This window comes from Maylandia zebra, linkage group LG12 (genome assembly GCF_041146795.1).
Source record: "Maylandia zebra isolate NMK-2024a linkage group LG12, Mzebra_GT3a, whole genome shotgun sequence".
NCBI classification, from domain to species: Eukaryota; Metazoa; Chordata; class Actinopteri; order Cichliformes; family Cichlidae; genus Maylandia; species Maylandia zebra.
Window position 1 is genome coordinate 7392680 of NC_135178.1, and position 17300 is coordinate 7409979.

Here is a 17300-nt window from a genome sequence, read left to right on the forward strand (position 1 = left end):
ACAATTTTTTTTGTCTGTACACAGGAAGTCCGGGAGATGGTGGCACCTGTTCTCAAGAGTTTCCAAGCCCAGGTGAGTCGCACGACTTTTGCATGCTACGGATCACTGATTCAGCAGCAGATTTAGCAGATTCAGCGCTTTTATCGACGATGTCTGAGGCTTTGTCTGCATAACATTATAATCTACTGAAAGGAGACACTCTTGCTTAGCACACTGACCAAAGCAGACCACTGTGCTCCTGGAAAGAAACACTTGATTGATAGGGCAAGGAATCCATGGCGTGCTTTTCATGTTACTGCTCATCTGGTGCTTATTGACTGATGCCTTTTCTGTCAAAGTGAAGTAGCATCTATCTGCCATTAGATGATCAGATATCTGGCTTCTCATATTTTCTTGGCTGAGACAAGCCCTCATTTCCTGTTGTGATGGTGCATTCAGCGTGCCCCCTCTGACGTCGCCATATTGAAAAAGTCATCTGATACCTACCAAGACTCTGCTCTAGCCATTAAACCAAGGTCATAAATCACATTTGTGAGCTGCATTATGGTCCACGAAGCAGAGGCTTATGGAAATGATACCACAAATATGTTTCCAGTCTCGTACTCCCCCTTCTAAACTCCCGCTCAGCGCTAACCTGAAAGCCTCATCATCGGTAAACATTAGAACACTCGGCATGGATTGTTCAGATCTCTTGGAAGCGATTATTGGCAGCTTCTTTTTAATGCTTTATAATTGACTATGCCCAAGTAAGCGTGTTTTCTGGCAGGAGCTATCACATTCAGCACCCTGTGGTTGATTTCTGTGCTAATTCAATTACTCCGACTGTAAAGTTCCACAAATATCAGAAGCACCCTTCCATATCTTTATTGTGCAAACAGGAACCCAAAGGATTAATTTAAGCACCATTGATGTCTGACAACTGGGAGTCTCGAGATGTTTCATAGTAGATAAAATAGATGGCTGATAATGAGCAATGATTTTTTTCTTTTTTTTCATGTTAGCTGCAGGCCTCTCTGGGTACCTCTTGGTCTCTCTTGTGTAACTACCACAGGCTCGTGTTCTGCACATTTATAAGTAAGCCAGCTTGCAAAGCAAAAAAGCTATTTTTTGATCGCAGGGTGCAGCAGGCAACTAAGCACACCATAATAATCTAATCCTCTGGTGTTTTTCTGATACACTTTGACCTTATTGGTAATGTCAAACAGCTTGCAGAGGCTTGTGAACTTTACCCAGCGGTAGTCTGCTCGACCTCAGTGTAAGCCGTGGGACCTCGACCTGCTGCTGCTGCAGGGGGAGACAGTGGAAGGGAAGGTTGGAGTTGGATGTGCTTATTTGGCTGTGTGGTTTGGGATAGACTGAAGCTCCCCTGCAGGTGCACTGTACAGGTGGTGAACCGTAGAAAAGTCCCGGCGTGTTCTGCGTGTGCGTGTGTGAGGATGCATACTTGCGAGGAGGAAAAAAAACTGGGTCCCTGCCCCCCTTTTCTTCCCCTCCCTCATTGCAGTTCGGAGGCCCAGAGGAGTGCCTCTTGGTATTTGGACCCTCATCATGCCACTTCTAAAGGAGAAGTCGGCTCCTTTGAAGTGTTTGCGACATGACAGGTTCCCTTTCTTTTCTTTTTTCATTTCAATGTTCCCCACCCACTTTCCCTCTCTTCTCCCGTCCAATCTCGCCTTCTAATTATCACTAACCAGGCGACTGATTAGAAACACGTTGCCGACCTAGTTTTTCCGCAGAGCTGGAGGAGGAGAAAGGGTTAATCCCAGAGCTGGTGGCTGTCATTGGTCGCTTCCCTCCTTCTTCTCCTCTCTCTTTTTTTTTTCTCCTTTCGTTCTGCTCTCCTCTTTTCTTTCCCTGGAAGTTTGCTAATGAGGTCCCGTCAGAGCTGAGGAGAGGTGTTAATTTGGCCTTGTGAAGTAGGAAGGAGATTAAGGACAGTGAGGAGCTGAGTTTACGGCTTAAAATACACCGCTGTCCTTATTAATCCACAGGGCCCTGGGAGACCGGCGTTTTTGGTTTTATAATGAACACTGTCTTATTAAGAAGGTAATTTTAATAAAAATTTACGGCAAAGAAGAGGAGATGGTACACGTCTCCATGGTCTCAGGCACACCTTTGGGGCTGAGGGATATGACAGTTATTTCTCAAATAACCGATCGCTGGAGAGCCGGGCCTGTTGGACCGCGCTGTTCACACAGCTCTCTCTCTCAGAGCTCTCGCTGCCATCTGAACATACAGGAAAAACAGACTTTGCCGACTCTCACCGAGACTTCGCAGGCTTCTCAGTGCAATTTACACCTCCCTCTCACTTTAGAGTATAAACTCCCCTCAGGACGAACCGTGATTCCTGGTATGTTTGCAGGAGAGAGGCAGATTCCTCCTCACATCCGGACAATCTGAATATCAGGCCCAAATTAAGCACTCATTCTATTTTTCTCTCCTCTCCTCTTGATGTCGTTCGGCGATCTCGGAAAAAGAAAACAGCAGTATGGGTCCCTAATTACTGAAACTTGCTTTACAATGATAATCCGTAGAGTAATTTAGCGTGCACAATGAGAGTTGTGGTGCTTGCGCAGATGGAGATTCTGATAAATAGTTTGTAACGTGTAATTAGCAGCTCTGCCGGTTACATGCCATTAACCCCTCAAGCTCAGGAATCATTATTGGCCCTCATTATCAAGCAGTAAGGTACGATCGAGCTGACTAGACATCAAAAACATCAAACAGCTATTAAAGCAGTGCGAGCTGGGGGCCGGTGGACACCTGTTTATGAGTCTAACTGTGCCATTTCTTCCCCTGAGGTGCTAAAAGTGATGATGTGAGGGAAGACAATGTTTTCATGTATATTGTTGTTGTTGTTGTGGTTGCTTGTTTTTCTGTGTGAGCTTTGGAGGTCTTTTTCAAATGAATTAAGACATCTCAAAATGGCTGCTGTGTCTTGTCTGGAAAGGTGGACTGTGCTGGTAATATGACCTTTCATGCTGGAGAGCGGCACCAGAAATGTGCAATAAAAAAGACAAAACAGTTGTTTGGATTGTCATATCTGCTTTAGTGCTTTTTTGTTTTTGTCATTAAAAGCTTCTGCAACTGTATTTTCATCCTCGTTTAAGGCTTCTTGCAGATAATTTGTCCACGAGTATAAGAGCTGAGTGGAGACCTTTGCCCATAATGCCTCGCCCTGAGCTGCCCTCCCGTACTCCACGCGGCGAGGTAGACGTCCACCATCTTTGATCATCCATCGAGAGCCGACCAGTTTTTCCTCCTTTTTGATTAATTCCTGAAGGAAATGATAATTTCTCTTGAATGTATGAATATGTTATGAATAGTGGAATGAATCAAAGAGTAAAGGATGATAATTAATTACAGCGCTATGATAAAAGGCTGTGGGTGTTATGACGCAAGCTTCCTCTGTGTCATTATGAGAGGCTCCGTAATTACCTTTCTGCACGAGCCAGCGCTCCTGGCGGTGCTGGCAGTGAGAGTGCCGCTCGCTGAGTGAGTCTAACGGTCATAAAGCTTTTCCCTGCCTAATTGTCTGAGGGGCTCTATGGCACTTTCATAGATGAGGGACTGCGCCGTTAGGAAAAATGCTCGGCGACGCTACAGCTTTTCCAGCTCAATGAAGACAGATCTTCATCATGGGCTAAACCTTGCGGTTATTAGGTACAGATTGCATGAGTGGATGGCTAACTTGGGAAGGTGGTGTCGGAATGAGTGAGCAGCAGAGTCATACAGTCTGATAAAAAGCTGCTAGTAGACTACGTACAGTTTTAAAAGCAAGCTAGTGTGGATTTCTTTGTACATTATAGGCTCATATTTCTGTGCCAGTGAACCAGATCTGTGCCTCCCAGGTACCTCTGAATATTCCCTTTGTGTTATTATTCATGCCCTACCTTATGTAAGGGGCATTTACGACACCCTCCTACTCACTCCCACTCGCCCATCCTCCCATGCTTCCCCCCCCCCGGCTATGACCAGGCTGCTCCATACTGGGCCGACGAGGTATCTCTAATGCCTGTCTCCTGCTCGGCTGTCTTAGGCTCATTGAGCAGCAGGCCAGGCCCAGGATCTCCAGGCCATTACCTATTCATAGCACGCACCGGCCTCCAGCCTATTGTGGGGAACATAATGGGCTCCGGGGCCATGTAAACCACCGGCTTTCTGCTCCCAGTTTATCGCTTGTGTCCTTTTCATGCTAAGGAGAGGGAATGAAGGTGAGAGTAAGGAAGTTAGGAGAGAGAAGGGAGAGCCAAGAGGGAGAGGGATGTGAGGGGGCGTGGGAGTGTAATTGGACATTAGATAATACCTTCCTTGAGTCTTCTACGTCCTTTGCATCTCCTGAGGGTGAATGGCCTTGCATGTTCTCCACATCAGTGCAGAAAAGCTGCTTTGAGTCAAACGTAATGCACCTCGATTCACTCACTGTTTCAGTTTCTATTACTTTAAAGTTTACTTTTATCGATCACGATTAATCAGAGATGAACAAGCTTATATGTGGATGTTGGATCAAATGCTCTGTATCCTGCTGTAACAATGCAACTTCATTTCGTCTAATGCCAAGTCCTGTACATGAGCAGTGAATAAATAGCCTTTTTCTGAAGATACTGATATTTCTTAGAGATAGTCTAGTTTAAGTTGACACATCACTTTACATTCTAAACGTATTCAGTGCAAGACATGTAGTAAATGGCCTCTGGGTGAATTTGAACCTGGGCCTCTGGTTAACCTGCTCAGCCTTTTGCACTATACTAACATCCTTGTTGGGAATAACTTTAAAGTGACCTGTGTAACTTCTGCCAGGTACTGTGGGCACAACTGACAAAATACAGAATAATAAATGTGAAAATATTGTAATCAGCAAGTGAATTTTAAGTTGGTATATTTACAGATAAATTTAATATAAAGCCAGGACGATGCCACCCACAGGTTTGTGAACTTTGGCTTTTGAAGCCTAAAAAAACAGATAAAAGTAGAATTACCCTCACCCAAAAGCATGCACTTCCTGGGTGGTTTGTTGGTACAAAAAGACATTCAGCTGTGTCAGCATTCACCTTTCACTCAAAGAGGGCATGCTGTTAATGTGCAATGTAAAATTGTAAGGCTTATGAAGGATTTAAATGAATGAAAATAATAAAAATCTACCTGCTATCAAGTACATTAGTTATAAAGACCAAAAATGTTTATTGTAATTGTCATTTTAACATGGAAGTTTATTCAATTCCATTTAATTCAATTTTATTTATATAGCGCCAAATCACAACAACAGTCGCCTCTTTATATTGTAAGGTAGACCCTACAATAATACATACAGAGATAAACCCAACAATCATATGACCCCCTATGGCAAGCACTTTGGTGACAGTGGGAAGGAAAAACTCCCTTTTAACAGGAAGAAACCTCAGGCAGAACCAGGCTCAGGGAGGGGCGGGGCCATCTGCTGCGGCAGGTTGGGGTGAGAGAAGGAAAACAGGATAAAAGACATGCTGTGGAAGAGAGCCGCAGCTTCCTTAAAGATAGCCTCAAGTGGCCACTAGAGGAACTGCAGTTTTGACAAGCGCTTCATTTCCCAGAACTGGAGGTTAATGCTTGATATGGACAAATTACTTTTTCTAGGTGACTCGTATAGGTCGGGATTTGTTGCTAGCTACAAGTAAATATAGAATTGGTGAACACTGCCAGTTTTGTACCAAACCAGTTTGTTCTCATAAAATAAAACTGAGGGCTATAACAGAAAAAGCCTTCCACGAGAAGGACAAAAATAGAAATCATTATCTCGCAGATCCAAACAGAAAACACAGGTTGTGTTTTCTTTTTAAATATGCTTGCTACGTATGTTTTCTGTCTGCAGAGGTGAGCACTTTTTTTTTTTCTGGCCAAATTTATAGCTTAAGAATTTACCATCCGTCAGCTTGGCAGAAGCTCAGACAGTACCTTTTTAAAATGAAATATCATTAATTCAGTAAATGACAACATAAACAAACCCAGTAGTTGGGTGGCAGCGTTTCCCAGCGCTGCACCATCTTTCAGCTCCATATTGGGCCTTTTGTAGAAGTTTAATATATCTGACTGCCCTTGTTTGTTTCCTGTGTGGTGACTGATTGTTGTGATTCTGCCGGGTGTTTTTATGCTGAGACGCCTCAACCTTTCCATCAGCCTTCCCAGTGTCAGTCTTATCCCTCCTCTGCTGTGCTGTGATCTGATGGCGTGTGTGTGTGTGTTGGCGTGTTTGTTTTCCTGTCCTGACTGATGCCCTGTCGGAGCGTCCCAGTTGGGTGTATTCATCATTATGGATGCGTGTTTAGAGTCAGGGATGCACACCAGGTAAAGAAGAGAAGATGGGGGGGGTTGTTATAAATAGGCACTTGGCTCTCTAGCCATGTGGAATTGATGAGTTTCAGCACATTCTGCTCTGCAGTGCCAGGTTTAATTTCTACCGTCCTGACAGCACAAACCTCAGAGCCCAGAGACATCACGCCTGACTGCCGCTGCTGTGCAAATGTTAGCCATGTTTGAGGATGGACGCACGCATAGCGCCGGCTGCAGCGCTCCTATTGGATGTCTGACTGGGTGTACATCCCCTCCTCTAAACCCCTGTCACCTTAACAGACAGGCAATCACATCCCTGACTGGACACTCACCAGCAGCACACAGTAACTAATCCAAGAGGCAGTTTCTAAGACTGAGCTCGCCTCGGTCTTAACATGGTCAGCTACTGGTTACGAGGCAGGTGAATGCCTCTGTTTCCTCATCTGCTCCCTCCAGGCACCCTAAGTCAGACAGCAGCAGCAGCAGCAGCAGCAGCAGGACGAACCACAGCAGCAGCACTGTCTCTGAGATTCTCCGAGTCCTGGCTCACTCTCAGCTGCTGGCAAGAGCACAGTCAAATTAGCCAATAAAAATGTGTGAAATCGGTGGCTCAGTGCCGGCGAGGACGTGCCAGGAGAAATAAACATCAGTGCTCGCACAACCAGGAAAAGCTCGTGTGAAGAGGAAAAAGGCGGAACGGGAGAGCTGCTCCGTCGATTCTACGGCACGACTCTCTGATTTCAGGCGCAGAATCGGAGCTGCACAGACACAGTCGGAGTAAAGTTGTTTCTCCCCTCCACTGAACACAGAGACCCGGCACCGGATCAGGCCGGTGTCAGCACAAGTCAGAAGAACATGAGCTTCTGTCAGAGGATACACAGGCCTCACGTGCCGAAGTGATTTAATTCCCACTGTTCATCTGCAGTGGCCTCCCCCCTCACCATCCCCACCATCCCCACCCCCACACCTGAAGCCTGGGAATACCAGTCTTCATTTCACATGATGCTCGGCTGTGAAGTTTAATTTCAGCAAAATCTAAACACGCTAATTAAATATCATAACTTTCTGAAGAAGGCTCTTGTAAAGGTACCTGAAATTTTAATTTAGACTTCAAAAGAGTGAAGACTTTAAAGCAAATCTATTGTTTTTCATTTAGACTTGCAATTTTCTTTTCTCTGCAGTGCTGCAGTACGAAGTTATGATTGATCTGGTAATTAAAATATGCAGAGAGGGAAAAATATTAACTGCTCCTTTTTTCACTTTCTTTTTGTTTTAGAAAACAGCCGACACATTTTCTCTGCTCTTTCCAGCACAGATAATTAAATTTTGCACATTGATGTTCTTTACACAGCATTCATCGGCCTCATTATTTTTCCATTTTCATCTTTCTGGTGCGAGATCGATAGATTGATAAAATGATGGAGCCTATCTTAAATAATGCAAGCGGTGAAAAGTTACACTTACTTTGCTGCTGGCTAAGTGTTTGAACTTTTTATTCTTCTTTCAAATTGTATTTAATATCCCATGAAGGTAGATCTCGCAGTATTACATGCTAGCATAAAACATTTATTCCCATTTTTGCAGTACCTCTGCAAAAAAAAAAGAAGGAAAAAAAGATGCACCTCATCTCCAGTTTTAGTGAGCCTATGGTATATGAGATGATGCTTGTCAAGGCTAATATCCTAAATGATAAAGAAAGTGGCAATTCAAAGAAAGACAGCGTAAAGTAGGCCAATTAGTACCTAGGGAACATTTTGCTAGAAGAGATAGCAGCTCCAAATGTCACATGCACGAACATTAGGACCGATTGTTTATAATGTGACCTGACAGTTTGGGTCTCTTTAATATGGGATTAGCTACAATGCTAATTAACATGTGGCTCTATTAAAACCAGCAGCTGCAAGTGAAGTAACTCTCTTCTGATGTACGCCCCACATTAAAGTGTTGCGTCCTTACCACAAATCAGCGCCAACACTTTTAAGAGACCTCCTCGTTTCCTTTCCTATTTTCTACTGGAAGTGCGACCTCCTAAATCCCCCCCCCCCCCCCCCCCCCCAACACACACACACACACCCACCCCCCCAAAAATATCTTAAGCCCACAGATCAGAGTCTGCTTTGCCTTTGTCACAAACAGATATATGTTTTAAAGTCCCACTGCAGGGCTCTGTGTTTCATCAGAGACGTAAGCCACGGTGGCCTGAGGAGAATGTTAAACACATTCTCAATTAAAGCAGAGTAACTTTGCATCTCCTCGTCATTTCTCCTGCAGTCCCTGTAATTGGGTCTCTGTGGATTTAGCGGGAGAGTTCCAGCTCTTCTTGTGGAGTGGGGCTAAGGGGACAGCCAAAGAGGAAAAAGCTGCTGGTCGTCTGGCTCTGGACGCCAGCAGCTGGCAGGAAGGAACAGGAGTCAGATGCAGCCAAACGGGAGCACAGGTGGAATGAAGGCGCTCGCCCGTGCTCCAGTCCCAAACAGAGAGGCACTGTTAGTCAGTCAGGGTGAGATAAGGAGACGGGAGAACCGCCTGGGTGGCCTGGTTTTTCTACAGTTGGTTGCTATAACCAAGAAGTTGTAAACATTTCATTACAGCAAAATTATAGCTGCAGTAGTTTGAATCCGATACATGAATAGTGCATCAATAGATTACATTAGATTATAATACTGTAATGAGATTAAGACAATTAAAGAAATGGCTAATCCTTTGACAAAACTTTTAATTGGCCAACCTGTGACAATAGGACCTGTGAGTAATTGGAGATTCCAGAAGGTCTTGTTACGTATGGAGTTGGGGCCTCTGTTCTTCCCACAGATGTTAAGCCGAATTGAGATCTTGGGTATGTGGAGACCAAGACAGACACGTTGAAACTATTCCCGAATAGTGTTTCCAGTATCCTGATGAAAGAATCCACCGAATACTATTGCCAGGATGAAAGGATGCATAATCTTTAACAATGTTTTAGTAGGCGGTACATATCAGAAAAATATTCATGTGATTGCCAGACACAAAGGCTTCCTAGGAGAATGATGCTCAGCGCCTCTACCGGCTCTCCATAATGCATCCTGGTGCCATCTGTCCCCCCTATAAACAGTAACAAATATACAAGGAGCAATGGAAGAAGACCAGTGGAACCAGTGTAGGCCCTTCCAGCTGTGGACAAAGCTCAGCGTGGGTACACTGACTGGTTTATGGATACGAAGCCCCAAGGGCGGCAAGCTGTGAGGCACTGCATGATCTAGTTAGTTTAATCACTGCAGCACCCCACATGACCTACCATGTTGGAAATGCAACATGAGAATCAGAATCCTTTATTAATCCAAGCGGAAATTATATGGTCACTGTTGCTCCAAGACAGGGAGACAGTAATTAGCAAAAGTAAAATAAATAATACACTATGTTACAAAGTTACAAAATATACCAAAAAAGCTTGAATGAGTCAAACTGGTGTCTGGGTGACAAAGTCAGAATCATGTGGATTCTAAAGCTTGGCCATTTTTATCCATCCATCCATCCATCCATCCATCCATCCATCCATCCATCCATCCATCCATCCATCCATCCATCCAGCCATTCTTCCATCCATTTGCTTCCACTTATCCTTTTCAGGGTCGCTGGAGCCTATCCCAGCTGTCATGGGGCAAGGGACAGAGCACACCCTGGACAGGTCATCAGTTTGTCGCAGGGCTAACACACAAAGACAGACAACCATTCGCGCTCACATTCACTCCCGCATTCACACCTATGGGCAGTTTAGATTAATCAATTAACCTATCCCCCTAACTGTGGGGATAGGTTAATTGAGTGGCCATTTTTAGTTCTTCCAAAATATCAACTTAAATAACGGATTTTTCACTTGTTGCCTGATAATATCTCAGTCCTGAACGAGAACAGCGAGAGGTAAATAATCACTTCATTCACCAGCTTGTTTAGATTGAAGATATATGTATGTACATTAGACGAATTTAGATCCTTTTTTTTGTACTTTAAATGTTTTTTTGGAACTGGGCTCTCTTGCAAATGAGACACTGGGTCTCAATGGGACTACCTGTATAAATAAAGGTTAAATAAAAAATAAAGTAAAATGTTCATGGATAGTCAGTTGGCATTAGTTATACTTGTAGTTATTGATGGTGGTGATCAACAAATGACAAACACATTGCAGACAAACCAAAGTAACTGGAAAAACCAGCAATTGTTCTGCTGTTTTCTGAACTATATATAAAGGCTCACAAACTCAAATGTGTGTGTGTGTTTGTGTATCAGTGTGTGTATGTGTATATATTTGTGGGTGTGTGTCTTCTTCTGGAGAGACATGTGAAGGACAGCCGAAGGTGCGGCGAGATCCAGTGATGGGCTTGTTTTATTACATCTCATATTGAGACCAATCTCTGTCCGTTCACCCGAAGGACAGCCAGCTATTCCCTAACTAAATTAGCCAGCCGCTGTGGTGTGAGAGGGCCTCCACAGGCACACACACACAATCACAGAGGCAGGTACAGGCGGTCATGCAATATTGTGTATGGTTCTCCTCCCCCTCTCACACAAACTTCCATACATATTTGCACGTCCTGTTGCTCGCTTTCCCTCTCTCACACTTACACACATGCTCACACACTCCCCTGGTGAAAGCAGTGGATGTGGGGTAATTGCAGTCATTGTGGTAGGTTGCGTGTGTGCCCCTGTCATGGAGGTCTGCAGACCTCCTTGTGGGACCAGGCAGCACAGATGCAGCTACCTTAAGTGTAGCAAACGCGTGGAGTTTAGGTTGAGCCACGTGGCTGCTGGAAGGGTGAACGTTGTCTTTATGCGCTCTTGTCCCTAATGAATGATCTTTTGTAGATTCAGTTACACACACACACACACACACACACACACACACACACACACACATATATATATATATATATATATATATATATATATATATATATATATATATATATATATTCAGTCACAGTGGATGTTCTAATGAGGCAGAGCCTGAAATAGCAGTGGGGCTAGCACTGCAGAACTATGACATCCCATGTGAGAACTTGCCCAAATCACAGTGGCTGCAGCCGTGCGTCAGGTTTCTTTATTTATAACCCGTACGGTATTGTCCTACACTCTGAGCATATGGAGGATTATGTAACACTCAGCATCCAATAGATAACCACTAAAGTGAGGGCCTATATATAAAGCTCGCTGTAGACTTGTTTCTGAGGCTTCTTAAGATTGATTTGGCACTCCTGAACGTCTGCCTCACAATGATGTAACAAAAAGCATATTTTTCCTGGCTCTTTCTTTAATAGGTCGGTTCACTCAGGTAAAAAAGAAAAAAAGGAAGTATTTTGTCTATTAACTTTAGTGATTTTTATTTACACAGGTTTTCAAGTATCTACAATGTTTTTGTTTTATTCTTAAGGCTCTAGGCACTTCCGATTTTTATATTCCATTAGGCACGCCATCAGGGAGACATCTAATCAAAACTCATTGTTCAACATGACCTCAGAAATATGGCCGGGTTCTAATGTCATTTCCACACATGCTGTGCGGCTCTGAAGTTTTCGAAACATTACCTCGCAGAGGTACCAGTGCAAATTTCTGACTCAGTCACGTAGGACAATAGCCCGTGTTTAACCTGCCAGCTCACTAGTTCACAGCCTGTGTGTGTGAAGCTAATAGTCTGGTGCATTCACTGCCTTTGAGTGGGCGTCATGTGTGCTGCCTCCTGCACACTCTGTCCAGGCTGGAGCGTTTTCTGTAGCGTGAACCCATCTGAAGTGCACTACTTCCTCTTGTGTGTTATGTGTGATAAAGGAAAATTGTGGTATTTTCTCCCAGCTTGATTTTTCTGAAATCGTTCAAAGCTGATGCGTGAAAACACGTCTGAAGAAGTACGTTGATGGATGTTGTGGGGAGTCCGGTGAGGAGAGGAGACAGAATACACTGAGAAAGCCGTAATCCATAACAAAAACTGTGGCATGTTATTCAAGAAGCCTAGGGGTAAAAAAAACAAACTATGTGCCCTCTACCATGGAAAACAGTGCAAGAGTGCCGAGGAAGACTAGTACTGTTTTAAAGGCAATGGGTGGGGGGGTGGGCGCTCATCAAGGTCGAGCTTATCTTTTGTTCATGTTTGCTGCACTTTGTATGAGGTTATTTGATCAATAAAAACTATTCATGGAATTATTTTTGAAAGTATCTTTGCTTTCCTCTTAGTATCTAAATGCTTTGCACAGTTGTCGGTTTGTGAGATTTGCTTCCACCCCTTCATACAATGGATGAGGAAGGAATTTCGTCGGTGGTCCTCAAAGTGAAGAAATATTAAAAAAGAAGCGATGTCCTTATTACTCAGGATAATCCAAGGACCTCACTCTCGTTATTTTTATTTCACATTCTTTTTATTGAGGCGAGGACAAAAAAAGTCGCTAAAATGAAAAAAAAAAAAAAAACACTGGTAAGAAAACAGTTGAAACTGTGGCTCAGTGGTTTCCAACCTTGCGGTCAGGACTCCTGCAACGGGTTCATGGATGAATCCGAGAGGTCAGGGTTGGCAGATGCTCGCTAGAGTAAGATAAACTTTCTAAATCTGTGATATTGGCTTCTTTCTTTTGAAATGCTGTATAGTTTTAGTTTAAAACTTAACATTAGTTCGATCAAACTGTCAAGCACTAATGCAAATGCTCCACGAGATTAAAGAGTCAAGTAGAAATTTTATCTGTCAAAAAGGTGTGAAACTGCAGAATTTTATTAAATGAAATACTACATTTCTTCAGCTATGCCTCACAAATGTACCTACTAATATATTGCAACCTAATGCCTTTAACAACATCTGTTGACTGATATCAGAATATCTGTTTATGTCATGTCCATAGCGTGCTGAACGACTTTCAAACTTCCATGGCACAAAAAAGGAGAACAACCAATAACAAAACAAACGAATCAGTGTCGCTATCTGCTGGCAGCCAGATTGCTACTTGGAAGAGTAGTATTAAAAAATCGGTGCATCCCTAAAAAAAAATCATAATTTTTGGTTAACTGACCTTTTAAGAAATATCAACTAATAAAATGTGACCGCTGTCATTTTGTCGATCGTCGCCGAGATCTGCTTTTGCAAACATCAGCTGTGCCGCTATAGCCATCTCCTCTGATTAGTCCTCATTCACTCAAATAGAAACGCCACCTCACGCTTGTCACATTGTATATAAGTGATCAGGCAGAAAGCTGGTCATTGCAATCATGACATCAAATGCCTGGCAGCGGAGGTCAATCAGTGTACATTAACCAAACAGAGCTCGTTTGTTTTACAGCTTTTAGTGGCATGTTGGCACCAGCGTACATGAGCTTTAGGCTGGCATCCAGCGGGCACGAAGGGCCTCCCAGCAGAGCGGGAGTAAGATGGGTCTTGGCCAGCCCTCTAACGGAGGAATATGAAGGAGATAGAGTGTGGGGTGTTAATGTGCCCCCCCTCCTTTTCAAGCATTCAGCCACTCAGGTGATTTATGTAGCTGAAATTAACTACTTTCACATTTGGCATTCATAAATATCTAAAAGGTATACAGTGATGGACAGGTAACTGCCAGAAAGATGCCTTTTTTTTCCTTTCTTTTTGACCCTCCACACTTTTTTGGTCTTTGACATTTGTCATTACATTTGTGTGTGAGTTGGTGCATAGACAAACACACAGGGAACCCAACCCCCACCTGGTCCTAATTATAGCAGATGAAGCCACATTTCAGTGGCACTCCGGTGATCTGTCATCGACAGGCCCTCACCAGTCTGGCTGGGAGTGATATCTCTCTGTAAAATATGTATGACATCAAAAAGCCTTAAAGGTTATTACAAATTAATAATGAGTAGTGGGCTGGGAGCAGTAAAAAATAGCCTTCCCTTGGTGTCGTGTTTAAATGTTTAATTTAACATGCTCCAGTATAAATGTGGACTGCCTCCCAGCAAGATGTGCAAAGGGCCCCGAGGCCTCGCCAGACTGCTGGAGGTCTGCGGCGTACAAACCCAGACTCCTACGCCGGACTAACGTGTATTAAAAGCGACATTCAGATTAGACTGATTCATGCAGATGTGAATGATCGCCCGTCTGGAGCCGTCAAGTGTTTTTGAAAAGGCGCCTCTTCATCTGCGCCTCTCTAAGAGCATAACGAATGAAAAAAACAAAACAAAACACTAAAGGAAGTAGTTTTACTCGCATCAAGCGCAAATTCTCGGAAGACTCGGAGACACAGAAAAGCTCTTTCTGAGCGTTTCTCTGAAGCAAGTCGAATCATTGGCCCTGAACCCCCCTCACAGTAATGTCTGAAGACACTGTACAAAATTGCCTTATTTATGCCTGTAATGTAAGCTGTCTGTTCTACTGTCGCTCATTCTCTGTGGAACCAACGATGGTGGCAGCCGAGTCTGGAGTGAATTTGCCGGGCGACTACCTAGGAAACATCAACAGTCATTAATTATGTAAAAACTCCTCTCATAGTGGGAGCAGAAAAAAGCTGCATACAACTGCAGCGCCTGCTTCTATTAGACTCAATGTACTCTACAATGAGCCCTCGCTGCCTGGGGGCGTGGAGGGATTATCAGCCTACCACCACGACCCCCACAACGACACACACACGGGCTGTACAGTACGCTCACACTGGCACACTAAATGTGACGTTCCATTAAGTTCTGCACAAATGCATGCTTGTGTTTAGCTGCGGCGGAGAGGAGCACAAATCTCTGTGCTTGTCTCTCCTTCCTAGTCACCCCATCATTCACTCCTCTCCTTCGCAGGTCCTGTTTCTTTTCCCCGGCAATTGTCTACTTTCCGGCTTTTTCACTACAATGAATGAGATCGGCAAATCTGACAGGACAAATGATACGGCGTGTTTGTCAGGGAAGGCTGGGTGAAGGGGGCCGTTTGATTGTTGATAGTGCCGCCACCAACGTCGCTCTCGTTCTTCCTCTATTTGGAGCCAAATTAACCGCAGAGCCGTCCTACGCGGGGCCTACCTGAGATCTTCTTCCGAGCCCTTGCGATTGACAACGGCAGATTTATCAAGCAAATAATGGACCTAATTTCTGCACCATGTGTTTCCGATCCGTCTTCTGCCTGCAACAGACGCCGGATTGTTTGGCAGACTTCAAGCCATCTCCACACCGTTCGCTCCTCTGTCAGCTGCGCTCTTCTAACCGCGGTTCAAGGCTCGTTCATCAGCGCTGTTCTTTTTAGCGGATGCGGCTTTGGCATGATGTTCCTCCATGCTGAAACAAAGGCAGCGCTGACACCTGTAATTAATTAGGCTATTATGCATTCCGCAATGATAATTGCCTCACTGGAAAGTCACCAGCCTTCTAAGAGGGAGAGAGAGGAGAGGTGGCTGGAGAGCGCTATCCATCATAGAGGAGCACTCGCACTCCCTCTTTCGCTGCCTCCCTCTCCTCTCGTGTCATGCTGTCTCACCTTGACTAGTGTAGGCAGGGCTAGAGAAACACTGTCAACATGTGTCTGGGGGGGCGAGATATGCAGCTGTGCCTCCCCCTTAACTAGAGCTGCTCCACCAGCGGCCTGCCAGGGTCCATCCACTCCAGGGCTTTGGCTCACATTGGCACAGTTACCCGTGACACCCCATCTGTTGTAGCTCTGTTCACTAGGGCAGTACAGTGCCGGGATAATGGGGGCACTTTATTGTTATAATTAGCCCTTACCTACACTTCTCCTCTCTTCTCTTCTCTCCTCTTAACAGTTCTCCCAGCACAGAAATCTAGTCCAGGTGCACTCATTACTACTTTTCGCAGCCCTCCTTCTCAGCACATCAACCGGTGCCTTCATCTTACCCTCAGCACGCCCGCGCTCCCTTCCATCATGCCGTGATGGATACATTTTCAGGAGACACACTTTCCTCAAGGTTTAGGTCACTCGGTGCTTGAAACATTTGAAAGAGCAAACTCAAAGAAAATGACAACTCCCGTCTTTTGAACTACAAAGACGTTCAAAAAAGATTTGTTTTCTCTTCTCCGTTTGTCTCTCGTCGGCTCTTGACTTTGACTTTGCTGTGACTTTGAGGTGTTAGTACGGAGGCTGGTGCTTTTGAATTTTGTTGAGAGGGTGGGAAACACAGTGGTTCTACCGCCTGTTGATGATGACTGGGGGGGGGGTACCCAGAAGGCACCTGCTGCCTAGCGGAGACAGCAGGCCCTTTGATCTCGGTTTAATGTCGTGCCATGTTCTCTGTCTCTCATGCAGCGACACGTGCCACGTCCGTCAGGATTACGTCAGCCCCACCTTGATCTGTAGAGGTTTGCTGTCTCTCTCTCTCTCTCTGTCTGGGTCATTATCAGCATACTACACTGGGGCATTGACCTGAAGTCTCTCTCCTCTTACACAGTATATGTAGATTTGCAGTTTTAGCCATGTTAGCTGCTGTAGAGAAAATGATGTTGGTGTATCCACCTTTAGGCTGAAGTATCTTGCAACTATTAGATGCAAACCTTAAGTCTTCAAAGGATGACATGTGTCTTTATATCTAACATGATTCTGAATTATTAATTTGGCAAATCTTATATATGATTGTATATAAAAGATTAATGTAGCCATCCTGAGGTTGTCCATTGGTTTTATTTTAAAGCCTTGAGTTTAATATTTTGGCTGTCGCCATCTTGGTTATTTGAACCAAGCAGGTGTAGAAGTAAGTCTGTTTGGGTGAGAGGAGTGCTAACACTAGCAAACCATACTAATAAGATGCGCTGACCCACTTGCATATGTGTTTCTGGGAGTTTTTCTGAAATTTGCAAAAAAAAGGCACAAAAATAGGAAAAAACTAATGTTTGCAACTTGCTATTTGCTGCTATATGCTTTACATATATAAAATGGTAGAATTTACTTAGAAAAACTGGAGCACAGATTTCTTGGATGGGCTGCTCTGTATAATTAACTGCACAGCAGGCTCTAATATTTGTCAGATAATTCCATTAAAAATGCTCCAAATGGCACCGAGAGAGTTGAGAGGTCAGGTGCAGTGGAT

The 17300-nt window shown here is 44.2% G+C and overlaps 1 protein-coding gene across 3 annotated transcripts in view; it reads left to right on the forward strand.

The window, feature by feature from the left end:
• The window catches only part of cux2b (cut-like homeobox 2b), a 95656-nt gene that overhangs the window by 40096 nt on the left and 38260 nt on the right, over positions 1 to 17300 (forward strand). For all 3 annotated transcript variants that reach the window (XM_004567330.3, XM_004567331.4, XM_004567332.3), the window contains one exon: positions 25 to 72. In XM_004567330.3, the coding sequence (XP_004567387.1) occupies positions 25 to 72 (48 nt within the window). The remainder of the gene's footprint in view (positions 1 to 24; positions 73 to 17300) is intronic.